The sequence below is a fragment of the Ranitomeya imitator genome, chromosome 3, assembly GCF_032444005.1.
Source record: "Ranitomeya imitator isolate aRanImi1 chromosome 3, aRanImi1.pri, whole genome shotgun sequence".
In the NCBI taxonomy this organism is placed as follows: Eukaryota; Metazoa; Chordata; class Amphibia; order Anura; family Dendrobatidae; genus Ranitomeya; species Ranitomeya imitator.
In genome coordinates, this window is record NC_091284.1 from 776,666,565 (window position 1) to 776,679,757 (window position 13,193).

Consider the following 13,193-nt stretch of genomic DNA (forward strand, 5'->3'; position numbering starts at 1 on the left):
AGTTGTCAAAATGGAATATTGAAATAGGTCGGCAGTAAGTAAATGTAAAGAGATTTTTGGTTTAAAATTATCCTACCCTTAAATATAGAGGACGATACAGGTACAGGCATGGATAGAAATTTGCAGCAACAGCCAACAGTATTTTTGCAGAAGCTATGAATGGTATATATATATATATATATACATATATATATATATATATATATATATATATATATATATATATATATATATATATATACATATATATATATATATATATATATATACATATATATATTTATATATTTATTTTAAAACTTGACGATCACCCCTTTAACCAAACTTAAATATAATTTAAGGAAAGCAAAAAAGTTATGAAGTTGCTACCGGTGGGTTCATAACTGGAAACAAATACGCAGTCAGTGTGGTCGTGTAGATAAACAGTTTGTGTTTGTTCTTCAGGTTAATAGGATTTCTCTTTAAAAAAAAATGGAAATGCTCTTGCGCACCTCAAAATATAGTAATTAGTGATGAGTGACTATACTCATTGCTCACGTTTCCCTGAGCATGATCGGGTGTCCTCCGAGTATTTTGGCGTGCTTGGAGATTTAGTTTCTGTCGACACAGCTGCATGATTTGCCCTCATCATCTCCCGCCTTGACTACTGCAACATCCTTTTCTGTGGCCTCCCTGCTAACACCCTTGCACCTCCCCAGTCCATCCCTAACTCTGCTGCCCGACTAATTCATCTCTCTCCTCACTGGCTCCCATTCCCTCAGCGTATCTAGTTCAAATTACTAATACTGACCTACAAAGCCATCCATAACCTGTCTCCTCCATATATCTCTGAACTAATCTCCCGATATCTTCCCTCACGCAATCTCTGGTCTTCTGAAGACGTCCTTCTCTACTCCACACTTATTCGCTCCTCACCCAACTGTCTCCAAGACTTCTCCAGACTATCCCCCATCCTCTGGAATTCTCTGCCCCAACATGTCCGACTATTAACCACATTCGGAACCTTCAGACGGAACCTGAAAGCCCACCTCTTCAGGAAAGCCTACAACCTGCACTGATCCCACTGCCTCCTCATCACTACCGGAGATACTGCCTCACCAACACCGGAGCTCCTGCAACCCTCAACCTACTGTCTCCTTCCCCACCATCATGTAGAATGTAAGCCCGCAAGGGCAGGGTCCTCACCCCTCTGTATCTATAATTGTTAGTTTGTTTACTGTAAGTGATATCTGTAATTTGTATGTAACCCCTTCTCATGTACAGCACCATGGGATCAATGGTGCTATATAAATAAATAATAATAATTTGCGTCTGCTAGACAGGCTGAATACATATGAGGAATGCCTGTTTGTTAGGGAATCCCCACATGCATTCAGGCTGTCCAGCAACTGCAAATCATGCAGCTACGGAGACAGAAACTAAATCTCCGAGCATGCCAAAATACTCTGAGGACACCCGAGCATGCTAGGGAAAACCCAAGAAACGAGTATACTCGCTCATCACTAATAGTAATCGCACTTTTAATGACACGCAAGCTTTAAAATCAGAATTTGGTTTTAAATGCAAAATTAGCAACGAGGGGTTTAATACTGATCCTCCTTGCTTGCACTGTGTAGAAAAATGCAGCTATTAAGGTGGTGCTACCTCAGCATATCACAGATCAATCAATTTACAGTCACATTGAGTGACTATACAGCTACAGCAGTTCCCCATATATCACTTGAATCTTGGATTTCTAGTCTGAGACTATCACTTAAATGTTTTATGTGGTACATGTACAGTATATCAGTAGTGCAAAAGTTCACCACAATCTCTAAGCTTTTTTCTATCTATGCTTTGTGCTCTTCAATCCCTGCACAGTATAAGCATAAAATGACATTCCTTGGCCACTGCATACCTTTTATACTGCCTGTGATAGCCACCTGATTGTCTAGGCTACACCATGTTAGCTTATTGTTGCTGAGCATCATGGAGCTGCTCAATGGCATTAGCATACTCATTGAGTCTTCAGCAGGGTGTGAGAAATGGCGCTAGGCATATATTTTCTTTTTCTTCTGATCCTCGGGAATCACAGAATGTTCAATTCGCATGGAACCACGAATTTCAGGACATTCATCTCCAACATGATTCTCAGTATAACTTGATGATCCCTGATCAGGAAAGTCAAACTCTCTTCTTGCCTTAAATCTGAAAAAAAGGTGTACCATTCCATCTTTCGAATGTGAGAAGAAAACTCAACATTGTGGATCTGAAAGGATGTGTCTGGCCAATCTGTAGGCTCCGATCTTTTGAATTAATTCTGTTTTTACTGCAGCCTTGCAGCACTGGGGTCCTGGGTTCTAATCCCACCCAGGACAACACCTGCAAAGAGTTTGTATGTTCTCTCCGTGTTTGCGTGGGTTTCCTCCGGGCACTCCGGTTTCCTCCCACATTCCAAAGACATACTGATAGGGATTCTAGATTGTGAGACCCATCGGGGGACAGTGATGATAATGTGTGAAAAACTGTAAAGCGCTGCGTAATATGTTAGCGCTATATAAAAATAAAGATTATTATTATTATTATTTTATACTTGTTGTCCAAAACGACGAAGAGCCAGTTGATCACATCATGTACAACAAATAGTGATAATTTATCAGTCACATAGGCGCACATGCAACAGAACAAATATTTGTGAGCTGCAGAGAAACATTAGGTAACACAAGGGCAAAATCACGTTCGCCTTTATTGGAAGAGTTTTCAAAATACACAAAATACAGTAAATGTTCTGTGCTATTTGAAAGGGAATGTAATTGATTATGAGGCTGCAATTTTGTCTGAGCTTCTAACATTCAGAGATATGGTTTACAGCAGAGACATGGACGATAGGAAACAACTGGAGATACTGTAACTCACTGACATTTATGGGAGAGTTGTTGTGATGTCCCAAGAACTAATTTTGCAGTGTGGGGGAGGAGATGATCTCTGGCTGTCACCCATTGTAAATGGTGGAATTTGTGTTATCTGTATATAGATCATAGTTGTTATTGTAATCCTGCCTGTGATAAAGAGAATCCTGCTGAGAAATAATCTCGACAGAAAAAAAAGAATCAGCCTAATTTGAGTTTCACAAAAAATGCCCCAGAATGAATATATCCCTACACTTGGGAAATAAAGACCACCAATTAATACATATAAATCACATCTTTGGAGATCAGAATAAATGTAATCCCAAACAAAGTGGTACTTTTGTAGCCTCTTGAAAAAGCATTTGGCGAAACGCGCGTCGATGCAGAGGGACGCCGAGGAGACACCACACAGCGCACCATAGGTAATACCTGTACTTACCCTTTTTTACCAGTGGCGTTATACTAGCGAGTTTTTTTGTATCATCGGGGGGGGGGGGGGGGATCTTACAACACATACCATAAGGTGTTAGAAATTAGGCATGGTTGTGCCATTTCTATGGTGGATACTAGTATTTTACTATTCCGGTGTTTTTCCCTCTACAATACTCCTGTTCAGCAATTGATATAGGGTCACATAGGAAGCTACTTTGTTTGGGTGTGCTTAAGCATTATTATAGTGGTCGTCTCTCTATGGCTGTTGTGTCCCTCTTTTTTGTTCTAGCACCTTTTTGTAAATTATGAGTTATTTTAATTGTTGAAAATAAAATTTATTTTAGCTACAAAAGTACCACTTTGTTTGGGATTACATTTATTCTGATCTCCAAAGATGTGATTTATAATTTGAGTTTCAGCACGAGAGCGAAAACTGCAAGTTTTCATGATTTTTTTGGTCAAGATAGTGACATCAAAATGAAAAAAAAAGAGATAGTAAAAGCAGCAAAAATTATTAAAAATGAGTTTAACATAAAATCTTGATTTAGACAATAGGTAATAGGTAATTTTCTGATAACACATTCGTTTTAATTTAAGAGGTTTGCAGTGAATAAACTCGAAAATATTTATAAATTAAAAAAATCTGCCATGAGCAGTGATTAACGCCCTTTCCCGAATCTTCTTGAAAGTCATACCAGGTCTATTGTGTATTGCTTAGTAAAGCATATTTTTTCAGAATAATACTTGATTACAGTAGAGAGAAGGAAGAACATTTTTCATGTCTGGGATTTGGTAATTTCTTTGGAAAAAAATCTCTCTCATGGGAGCATGGTTCAAAAGTAAAATATGCCCTTATGCCATGGGGGCGACTGTGAGTACAGCATGATTTTTGTCCCAACTGGAAAAAATTGGTACAAAAAAGAAAATTGTCAACGAGAATGTACTCTCAGATCAAGAAAAATTACTGATAGATGAAGAAGATGAATTTCATTCCTTTTATTTGATCATACTGTGTTTTGGGTAGGTGTTTACACTGTCTCCAAACTAGATGATGAGCTAATCTGAATAAAGGGGTACACACACCAACAAAAATCCAAAAATGGGAGGATGAACCCTCACATATAGGCAGAACTGGTCAAACATCTAATTTGTCAGGTCCTCCTAACTTTCCACAACAGTAGAGATAGGAATCCTGACATTGAATTTCAACTGCCTTCTTGTGGCACCCAAGGGTCCAGTCACCATAGAGGTACTGCACCTCAGAGGTGTGGTACTCCGCTCTCTGGTAAGGAGGGGACACTACACAGGACTCACAGACTTGCATCCAACACCAGACCTCTAGAGGCCTGGAGGGAACTACGTAGAGGAAGTGGGTGGAGAGAGTTGAGTTGTCATGGAAACAAGAGGGAGGAGTTAGTTAGGGAGTTAGACAGTGGGAGCTGGGGACTTGAGCAGTGAGGCGCTCCTCCCAGCACCAGAAGATAGAGAGAAGCTCCTGACAGAAAGGAGAGAAGGGGTCCTAGGGGCACGGGTAGAGAGGAATCCACCCGTGGGGCCCGAATCCACACCGACCGTAGTTGGGTGGAGGGACCAGGTCACAGTGGGGGAACACACAGAATAGTGGGGAACTACAAGGCTCAGCTAGCCGGCCGGAGGCTGTTGTATCTGTACATGCCACAGCCACAACCACACACTCGCTGAAAAGGCAGTCACATAGGATCAAGGGGACCAGGAGGATGTTGCCCGACAATATCCAACGCTGCTGGCTTGGGACACTGTGTGTGAAGGCGCAGTGCAGGAGAGGCGGGAGCCAGCGCAGTGAGACGGCCAGGGAAGGACATAAGAAGGGGATTCTGGCAAAGTGGACCCCGAATTACTTGAGAGCTGGCTGGACCACAGACCCGGAGGACACAGCACCCGGCTGGGACTGCATTTAAGAACTGTGAAAAAAAGTGTGGAAACTGCACCCTGCTGTGTCCTCTCCATTCTCTTTACTGCATCACCTGCCCTGCATCACAACATTCACTATCATTAACGTTAACTGTTTAACTGCCCTGGGGCCTAGCTCTACCCATGGAGAGCTGAAACATCTCTGCTGCGTCATCATCTGCCCCAGAGGACCTGAACTGCAACATCGGCCAATTCCCTATTGCCGAGCACCACGGGTGGCGGACAAACAAATCCCCTAAACACTTTATTTCCCCTTCCTTTAATTGACTTTTATTGGATGCTCAGGGCCATGGACCGGGTCACTTCTGCCGTGACCATCCTCTTAACCATCCTCGGTTCGTTGGACCCGGTCCGAGTACCCCACGGTCCTAGTGGGCGCTCCACTTACCTATTGTCCTTAGGGAAATAATCTGTTACCAGAGGTAAATTTTATACAATTGGGGCCCTATCTGAGCACAAGAAAGGAACACGTGCCAACTGTCCAGAATTTGTGTGAACTGTTGTGATTTTTCAGAAAGTTTCAGCAAATCTGTGTTGTCCAAGGCTAAAAGAAGACACAGTTTACACAAATCCTGCCCAGAAATGGATTCTAAGCGGGACTGGGGACGGGACTAAAGCATCCCTAAATTGCCAAAAATAATTGATAGTTATGAAAAGATTAGGACAGGAAATCTAGCACCTTGTGATAGCGGTAGATGTTATCAACCCAGTTGTGAATGCACTTGCATAGTCGTGCTCGACCTAGTAGAAATCAGGAAGGTTTCCAATGAGAAAACCAATTTTTCCGGTAAAGAAAATACAAATTTAGTGACAAAATTTCTAGCAGAAAAAACATTTTTTGATAATTGATCCCTGGTTATAAGCTAATATTATACAGTAATGGTCTCTGCATATGGCACATAATCAGACATGGAGCACATAAAATCATGGTAGAAACATATCAGAAACATAAGATCTTCTCACTCCAGTTCTATTCATTGTATATGTTGTAATATAAACCACCAGTGTCTTTTTGGCAGCACATGTATGTATTCAAGCCAAAGGGCAGGGATTAACAGGTTGTGCACTGAATGACATTTTGAATCATCTGGACGCAAACATGAATTAATTCTTCTTCAGCTCTTTCTTCAACTTGGCTAGGTGACTCAGACAGGCATCTCTCCATTCTCTCCGTGCCTTAAGCTGGTCAGGTTTATCAGTCTGTTCCTCCCACAATGCCTGCAAAAGAATGAAATATGGATTGAATCATCCCTTGTTAAGTTGTTTCATATGGCTACAACCCAGGCTACTGTCTCCATCCTACATGGTGGAAATTATTTATGAGTAGTAGCTAAACGTCTAAGAGAATGATGTAACGAGTAGTCCACATTTCATCCGAATGTATATTAACAGAAAAAGGTGGGTTACAAAAATTTCTACGTAACTCAATGTAGATGATAATACTTTGTCCACACATGAAAACATATTTCTAGGGCACTGGTGGATTCCATTTAACCCAAGAGTTGCGAAGAACAAAAGTCACCATCTGGTTTTTTCAGGTATTACCATATTGAATGATGGTCTTCAGGGCTTTATTGGCAACCTATGTTCACTGGAGGTCTGTATAATTTCCAGTGATGAGCGAACTTGCTCTGATAAGGTGTTATCCGGCATGTTAACTAAGTGTCTTCGGCATTCCCCCAAAAATATGTTTGAGTCCCAGCACCGCCATGTCTCTCTAACAAATAGGCAATAAATGCATGTGTAGCGGCTGTCAAACAGATGCAGCCGCGGGGACTCGAACATATTTTTCGAGCATGCTGAAGACACTCGGTTAGCACACGGGCATGCCGGATAACACCTTATCCCAGCACATTCGCTCATCACTAATAATTTCCCTTTATTTGCCTTGTAGTAACTATTCTTTCAGTGACACTATTAGCCTCTGCACACCATCAAAAATCAGGAATGCACATTGATCTGTATTTGATGTTGTGCGACTGAGGTCATAAAGAAACGTACAATCTGTCCATTACTTGACTACTAAAGATAAGAGCTCGTGTGCATGTTATAGGACAGTGAACATAACCTGTTTGGCTCCTTAGGCTATGTTCACATGTTGTCTATTTACAGCATTTTTTTTTCAGCAGCCAAAACCTGCTCTCTTTGCTGTAAAAACTGGTTCAAGATGCCTGTTTTTTAGTGTTTTTGCTGTGATTTTTTTGCAATGTTTTTTTGGCATGGATTACTTGTGTGATTTGTTCACATCACATGTCTAATAAAGTCAGTTTTATTCACCATAAAATGATGCAAAAATCCTTAGTTGCATTCTTGCAGTGATTTTGCACTTTCTCATTACTTTCTATTTATGAAAATATCCTGGAAAAGTGCAAAAAAAATTTAACATGCTGCAGATTTTTAAAAACGTTGTAGCTTTCCAATTCAGTCAGAAAAAAAACAATTGTGTGGATGAGATTTCGGAAATCACATAGCTTTGCTGGCAATTCGCGATGAGCGAATATACTCGTTACTCGAGATTTCTCGAGCATGCTCGGGGGTCCTCCGAGTCTTTTTTAGTGCTCGTAGATTTAGTTTTCATTGCCGCAGCTGAATGATTTACATCTGTTAGCCAGCATAAGTACATGTGGGGGTTGCCTGGTTGCTAGGGAATCCCCACATGTAATCAAGCTGGCTAAGAGATGTAACTCAATCAGCTGAGGTGAGGAAAACTAAATCTCCGAGCACTAAAAAATACTCGGAGGACACCCGAGCGTGCTCAGGAAATCTCGAGTAACAAGTATATTTGCTCATCACTACTGGCAATGTAAAAAGCTGTTTTTAATTTGCATACATAAGCGGCAAAAATAAAAAATGCAGCGAAAACGCAACATGTTAACATAGCTTTCAAGAGGTTTTCCCATATCCTACTGTCTGTCAGAAAAGAAAAATAGCAGCATTCACTACTTTATTGCGTATATCCGTTGAGATTCGCCCATTCAAATCTATGGGTACGTAAAAAAAATTGTATCGCACACAGAACATCCGTGTTGCATCCAATTTTCAAGGATACATTTCTATATAAACCTAGGAAACTATTTATTTGATCATACACACTTTTTAAATGTAGATGTATGAAAACAGATTACAAATGAACATCGACCATTACACAGATGTTACTTGGACGTAAAAGTGGACACACAGATGGCACATGGATGATATTCAGATGTTAATAGTCCATGTTTTCTGGATGAAACTTGGACAATTTTTCATACCTTTGTCTGCAGCTGGCCTTACGTGGATTTTTTTCACCCACTTTTCAGTATGTTATGTGGTAAAATAACTGAAGGCATTCAACACTACAATTCGTCCAACAAAAACAAGCCCTTGTGTGAGAGAAATACACTTTCTTCTATGTCTTTTGAGCTCCAAATTAATAAGATGTATACAGCCTTGTATGGTGTACCCAGGACTTCTGCTTGATTGGCATATATATAGGCACTTTCAATTGAGTCACAGAGAAAGAAAAAGTTCCCTCCAAACTATGAACCAATAGGAAATTTAGAGGCGTGAATACAATTGTGAAACTTTTCCGTCCAATAGCGTTATTTGATCACAATTACACAAAAGTAACAAGGCAAAATGAACACCACATACTCAAAATGGATTCTGTTCTCTCACAGTTTTGCATGGCTATGTCAATACACAATAAAAATGTTATCGGTCTTGGAGGGCGCAAAAACAAAAATTGTCTGTTTCATTAAGGGATTAATTTCCTGAAAAAATCTAAAGGCTTTTAATTGCTGACAGATATGACTAATTTTCAAGTCTCTATGTATTTCTTTTCATCTTAGCATAGCTGCTCTCCATAAATATGACGATGCTGCAGTTCAGGGAACACCCAGTGGTCAGGCTGCAAATTAAGGAGAACATACACTGATAATGTAGATGTCTAGATTGTGGTTATTGTGGCTGTGCCTTGCCTAAAGATTATTTTGAATTCAAATTGGTTCATTTGTTGAAGAAATAAAGGTAGGGCCACATGGTGCTACTGTGGTGGCCGCAGCAATTAGCAGCTCAGTCTTTTAATTGCTTGAAAAGTAATTACGGTACGGTACTTGATTTTGCAGGGAAACAGCAAAACGGCTCAGTCATTACAAGTTGTGTACATGTAAGCATTGTTCTGTTGTTCTTTTTGGCTTTTGCTGCTCTTAATGATTATGTAATACATTATTATTTTTTTCTTATTACTGAGTGTGTATTGCTTTGTATTATACTTTTCGTCCTAGTCTGTTAAGTAGGGTAGTTTGAGATCTCTGCCTTATATTTCATGAGCTAGTACTGTAGGAAATCATCACAGATTAGTTTTGATGACGTGGTGTTTTTTTCCTGTATTTTTAAACATTTTTAATCATGTTTTTTCTACTCATGTGAAATTAAATTAAATTTGCCTATTTCTTGGATTTCTGTTATGAAAGGTAATTCAGTACCACAATGGACATAAAGGTCAGCGCACATACAGTGATCTGGCAATAACCCAAAAAATAAGAACGAGCTCTGAGACGTGGGAACTCTGTTGACCGCAATCCCTAATCCTCTCCAACCACACTAAAGGCAGCCGTGGATTGCGCCTAACGCTCCCTATGCAACTCGGCACGGCCTGAGAAACTAGCTAGCCTGAAGATAGAAAATAAGCCTACCTTGCCTCAGAGAAATACCCCAAAGGAAAAGGCAGCCCCCACATATAATGACTGTGAGTTAAGATGAAAAGACAAATGTAGAGATGAAATAGATTTAGCAAAGTGAGGCCCAACTTTCTGAACAGATAGGAAAGGTAACTTTGCGGTCAACACAAAACTCTACAAAAACCACGCAAAGGGGGCAAAAAGACCCTCCGTACCGAACTAACGGCACGGAGGTACACCCTCTGCGTCCCAGAGCTTCCAGCAAGCAGAAAAAACAAATTGACAAGCTGGACAGAAAAAAACAGCAAACAAATAGCAAAGAGGAACTTAGCTATGCAGAGCAGCAGGCCACAGGAACGATCCAGGAGGAAACAGGTCCAATACTAGAACATTGACTGGAGGCCAGGATCAAAGCACTAGGTGGAGTTAAATAGAGCAGCACCTAACGACTTCACCACATCACCTGAGGAAGGAAACTCAGAAGCCGCAGTACCACTTTCCTCCACCAACGGAAGCTCACAGAGAGAACCAGCCGAAGTACCACTTGTGACCACAGGAGGGAGCTCTGCCACAGAATTCACAACAGATTTCGGTGTGAGCAGATTTAATTAATATACCTCTATAAGTCTCAATGCAATCCTATAAGAAACTCCATGTTAGTCCCATAGGCTTACGTTAAGAAAAAGACTTCCTGGCCTCACAGAAGATACTTGGTGCAGAAAACGACCTTTACAGTGCTGATATGAGAAGGAGGCGTTTGGTAAGTAAAAATTTTCACAATAAAGTTTGTAAAAGGACTAAAAGATAACATTTTTCATTTCATTGCTTCTTTAAAGGAAGCTGTCAGCAGGATTGTGCACAGAAACCTATACACAGTGTCAGTTTTTGGTTACTGATAAGCCTGTGTCCTAAGGCGGGGTTCATGTATGTGGTGCTCTGATTAGCTATTCATAATGCAGACTGCTGACAGGTCACTGCTCCCTCACTGACCTGCCCCCTAGTTTGCATAATGAATACACACTAATGTGTGTATTTGAAAAAAAGGCATGTCACTTAATCAAAATGGTGGCTCCTGCTGCAACTGCATACTCTCTCTTATCAGTTAGTGTCTAATATCTTCTTGTGTTTCAAAGAAAAAAAAATCAACATCAATATGGCGCTGTTGGGTGTGCCTGCGCACTAGCATTTATCGCGTTATGACAGATGCTACTGCGCAAGCGCCACCACCAGTGTTATGACAGGTGATTCAGAACCACAATGGGTCTAGTGGTTAAGAGCACACAAGGTGACCTGACAGTTACCAATAACAAGGACGAGCTCTGAGACGTGGGAACTCTGCTGACCGCAATCCCTAATCCTATCATACCACACTAGAGGTAGCCGTGGAGCGCTCCTGTCCAGGCCTAGGCGCCTCGAGCACAGCCTGAGAAACTAGCTAGCCCTAAGAGAGAAAAATAAGCCTACCGTGCCTCAGAGAAATTCCCCAAAGGAAAAGGCACAGTATAATGACTGTGAGTTGAGATGAAAGTACAAAACACAGAGATGAAATAGATTTTAGCAAAGTGAGGCCCGACTGACTGAACAGACCGAAGATAGGAAAGATTGCTTTGCGGTCAACACAAAACCCTACAAACAACCACGCAGAGGGTGCAAAAAGACCCTCCGCACCGACTAATGGTACGGAGGTACCCCCTCTGCGTCCCAGAGCTTCCAGCAAGCAAGAAAAACCAATATCGCAAGCTGGACAGAAAATATAGCAACAAAAGTAACACCAGCAAAACTTAGCTTATGCAGGAAAGACGGGCCACAGGAACGATCCAGGAGAGAGCAAGATCCACACTAGAACATTGACTGGAGGCCAGGATCAAAGAACTAGGTGGAGTTAAATAGAGCAGCACCTAACGACTTAACCTCATCACCTGAGGAAGGAAACTCAGAAGCCGCAGTACCACTCTCATCCACCAAAGGAAGCTCATAGACAGAACCAGCCGAAGTACCACTCACGACCACAGGAGGGAGCTTGGCCACAGAATTCACAACAGTACCCCCCCCTTGAGGAGGGGTCACCGAACCCTCACCAGAGCCCCCAGGCCGACCAGGATGAGCCACATGAAAGGCATGAACCAGATCGGCAGCATGGACATCAGAGGCAAAGACCCAGGAATTATCTTCCTGACCATAACCTTTCCACTTAACCAGATACTGGAGTTTCTGTCTCGAAACACGAGAATCCAAAATCTTCTCCACTATATACTCCAACTCCCCTTCAACCAAAACCGGAGCAGGAGGATCAATAGATGGAACCACAGGTGCCACGTATCTCCGCAACAATGACCTATGGAACACGTTATGGATGGAAAAAGAAGCTGGAAGAGTCAAACGAAAAGACACAGGATTAAGAACCTCAGAAATCCTATATGGACCAATTAAACGAGGCTTAAACTTAGGAGAGGAAACCTTCATAGGAATATAACGAGATGACAAACAAACCAAATCCCCAACACGAAGTCGGGGACCCACACAGCGCCTGCGGTTAGCGAAACGTTGAGCCTTCTCCTGGGACAAAGTCAAATTGTCCACTACATTAGTCCAAATCCGCTGCAACCTATCCACCACAGTATCCACACCAGGACAGTCCGAAGACTCAACCTGCCCTGAAGAGAAACGAGGGTGGAACCCAGAATTGCAGAAAAACGGCGAAACCAAAGTAGCCGAGCTGGCCCGATTATTAAGGGCGAACTCAGCCAAAGGCAAAAAGGACACCCAATCATCCTGATCAGCAGAAACAAAACATCTCAGATATGTTTCCAAGGTCTGATTGGTTCGTTCAGTCTGGCCATTTGTCTGAGGATGGAAAGCCGAGGAAAAAGACAAATCAATGCCCATCCTAGCACAAAAGGCTCGCCAAAACCTCGAAACAAACTGGGAACCTCTGTCAGAAACGATGTTCTCTGGAATGCCATGTAAACGAACCACATGCTGGAAAAACAATGGCACCAAATCAGAGGAGGAAGGCAATTTAGACAAGGGCACCAAATGGACCATCTTAGAGAAGCGATCACAAACCACCCAAATGACCGACATTCTTTGAGAGACGGGGAGATCCGAAATAAAATCCATAGAGATATGTGTCCAAGGCCTCTTCGGGACCGGCAAGGGCAAAAGCAACCCACTGGCACGAGAACAGCAGGGCTTAGCCCCAGCACAAATCCCACAGGACTGCACAAAAGAACGCACATCCCGCGACAGAGACGGCCACCAA

General features: G+C 41.8%; 1 protein-coding gene across 2 annotated transcripts in view; it reads right to left on the reverse strand.

Moving 5' to 3' along the window:
* Positions 1-2,707: 2,707 nt before the first annotated feature.
* CRYL1 (crystallin lambda 1) overlaps positions 2,708-13,193 on the reverse strand; it is a 216,504-nt gene continuing 206,018 nt past the window's right edge. For both annotated transcript variants that reach the window (XM_069759098.1, XM_069759097.1), the window contains one exon: positions 2,708-6,488. In XM_069759098.1, the coding sequence (XP_069615199.1) occupies positions 6,375-6,488 (114 nt within the window). In that variant the 3' untranslated portion in view covers positions 2,708-6,374. The remainder of the gene's footprint in view (positions 6,489-13,193) is intronic.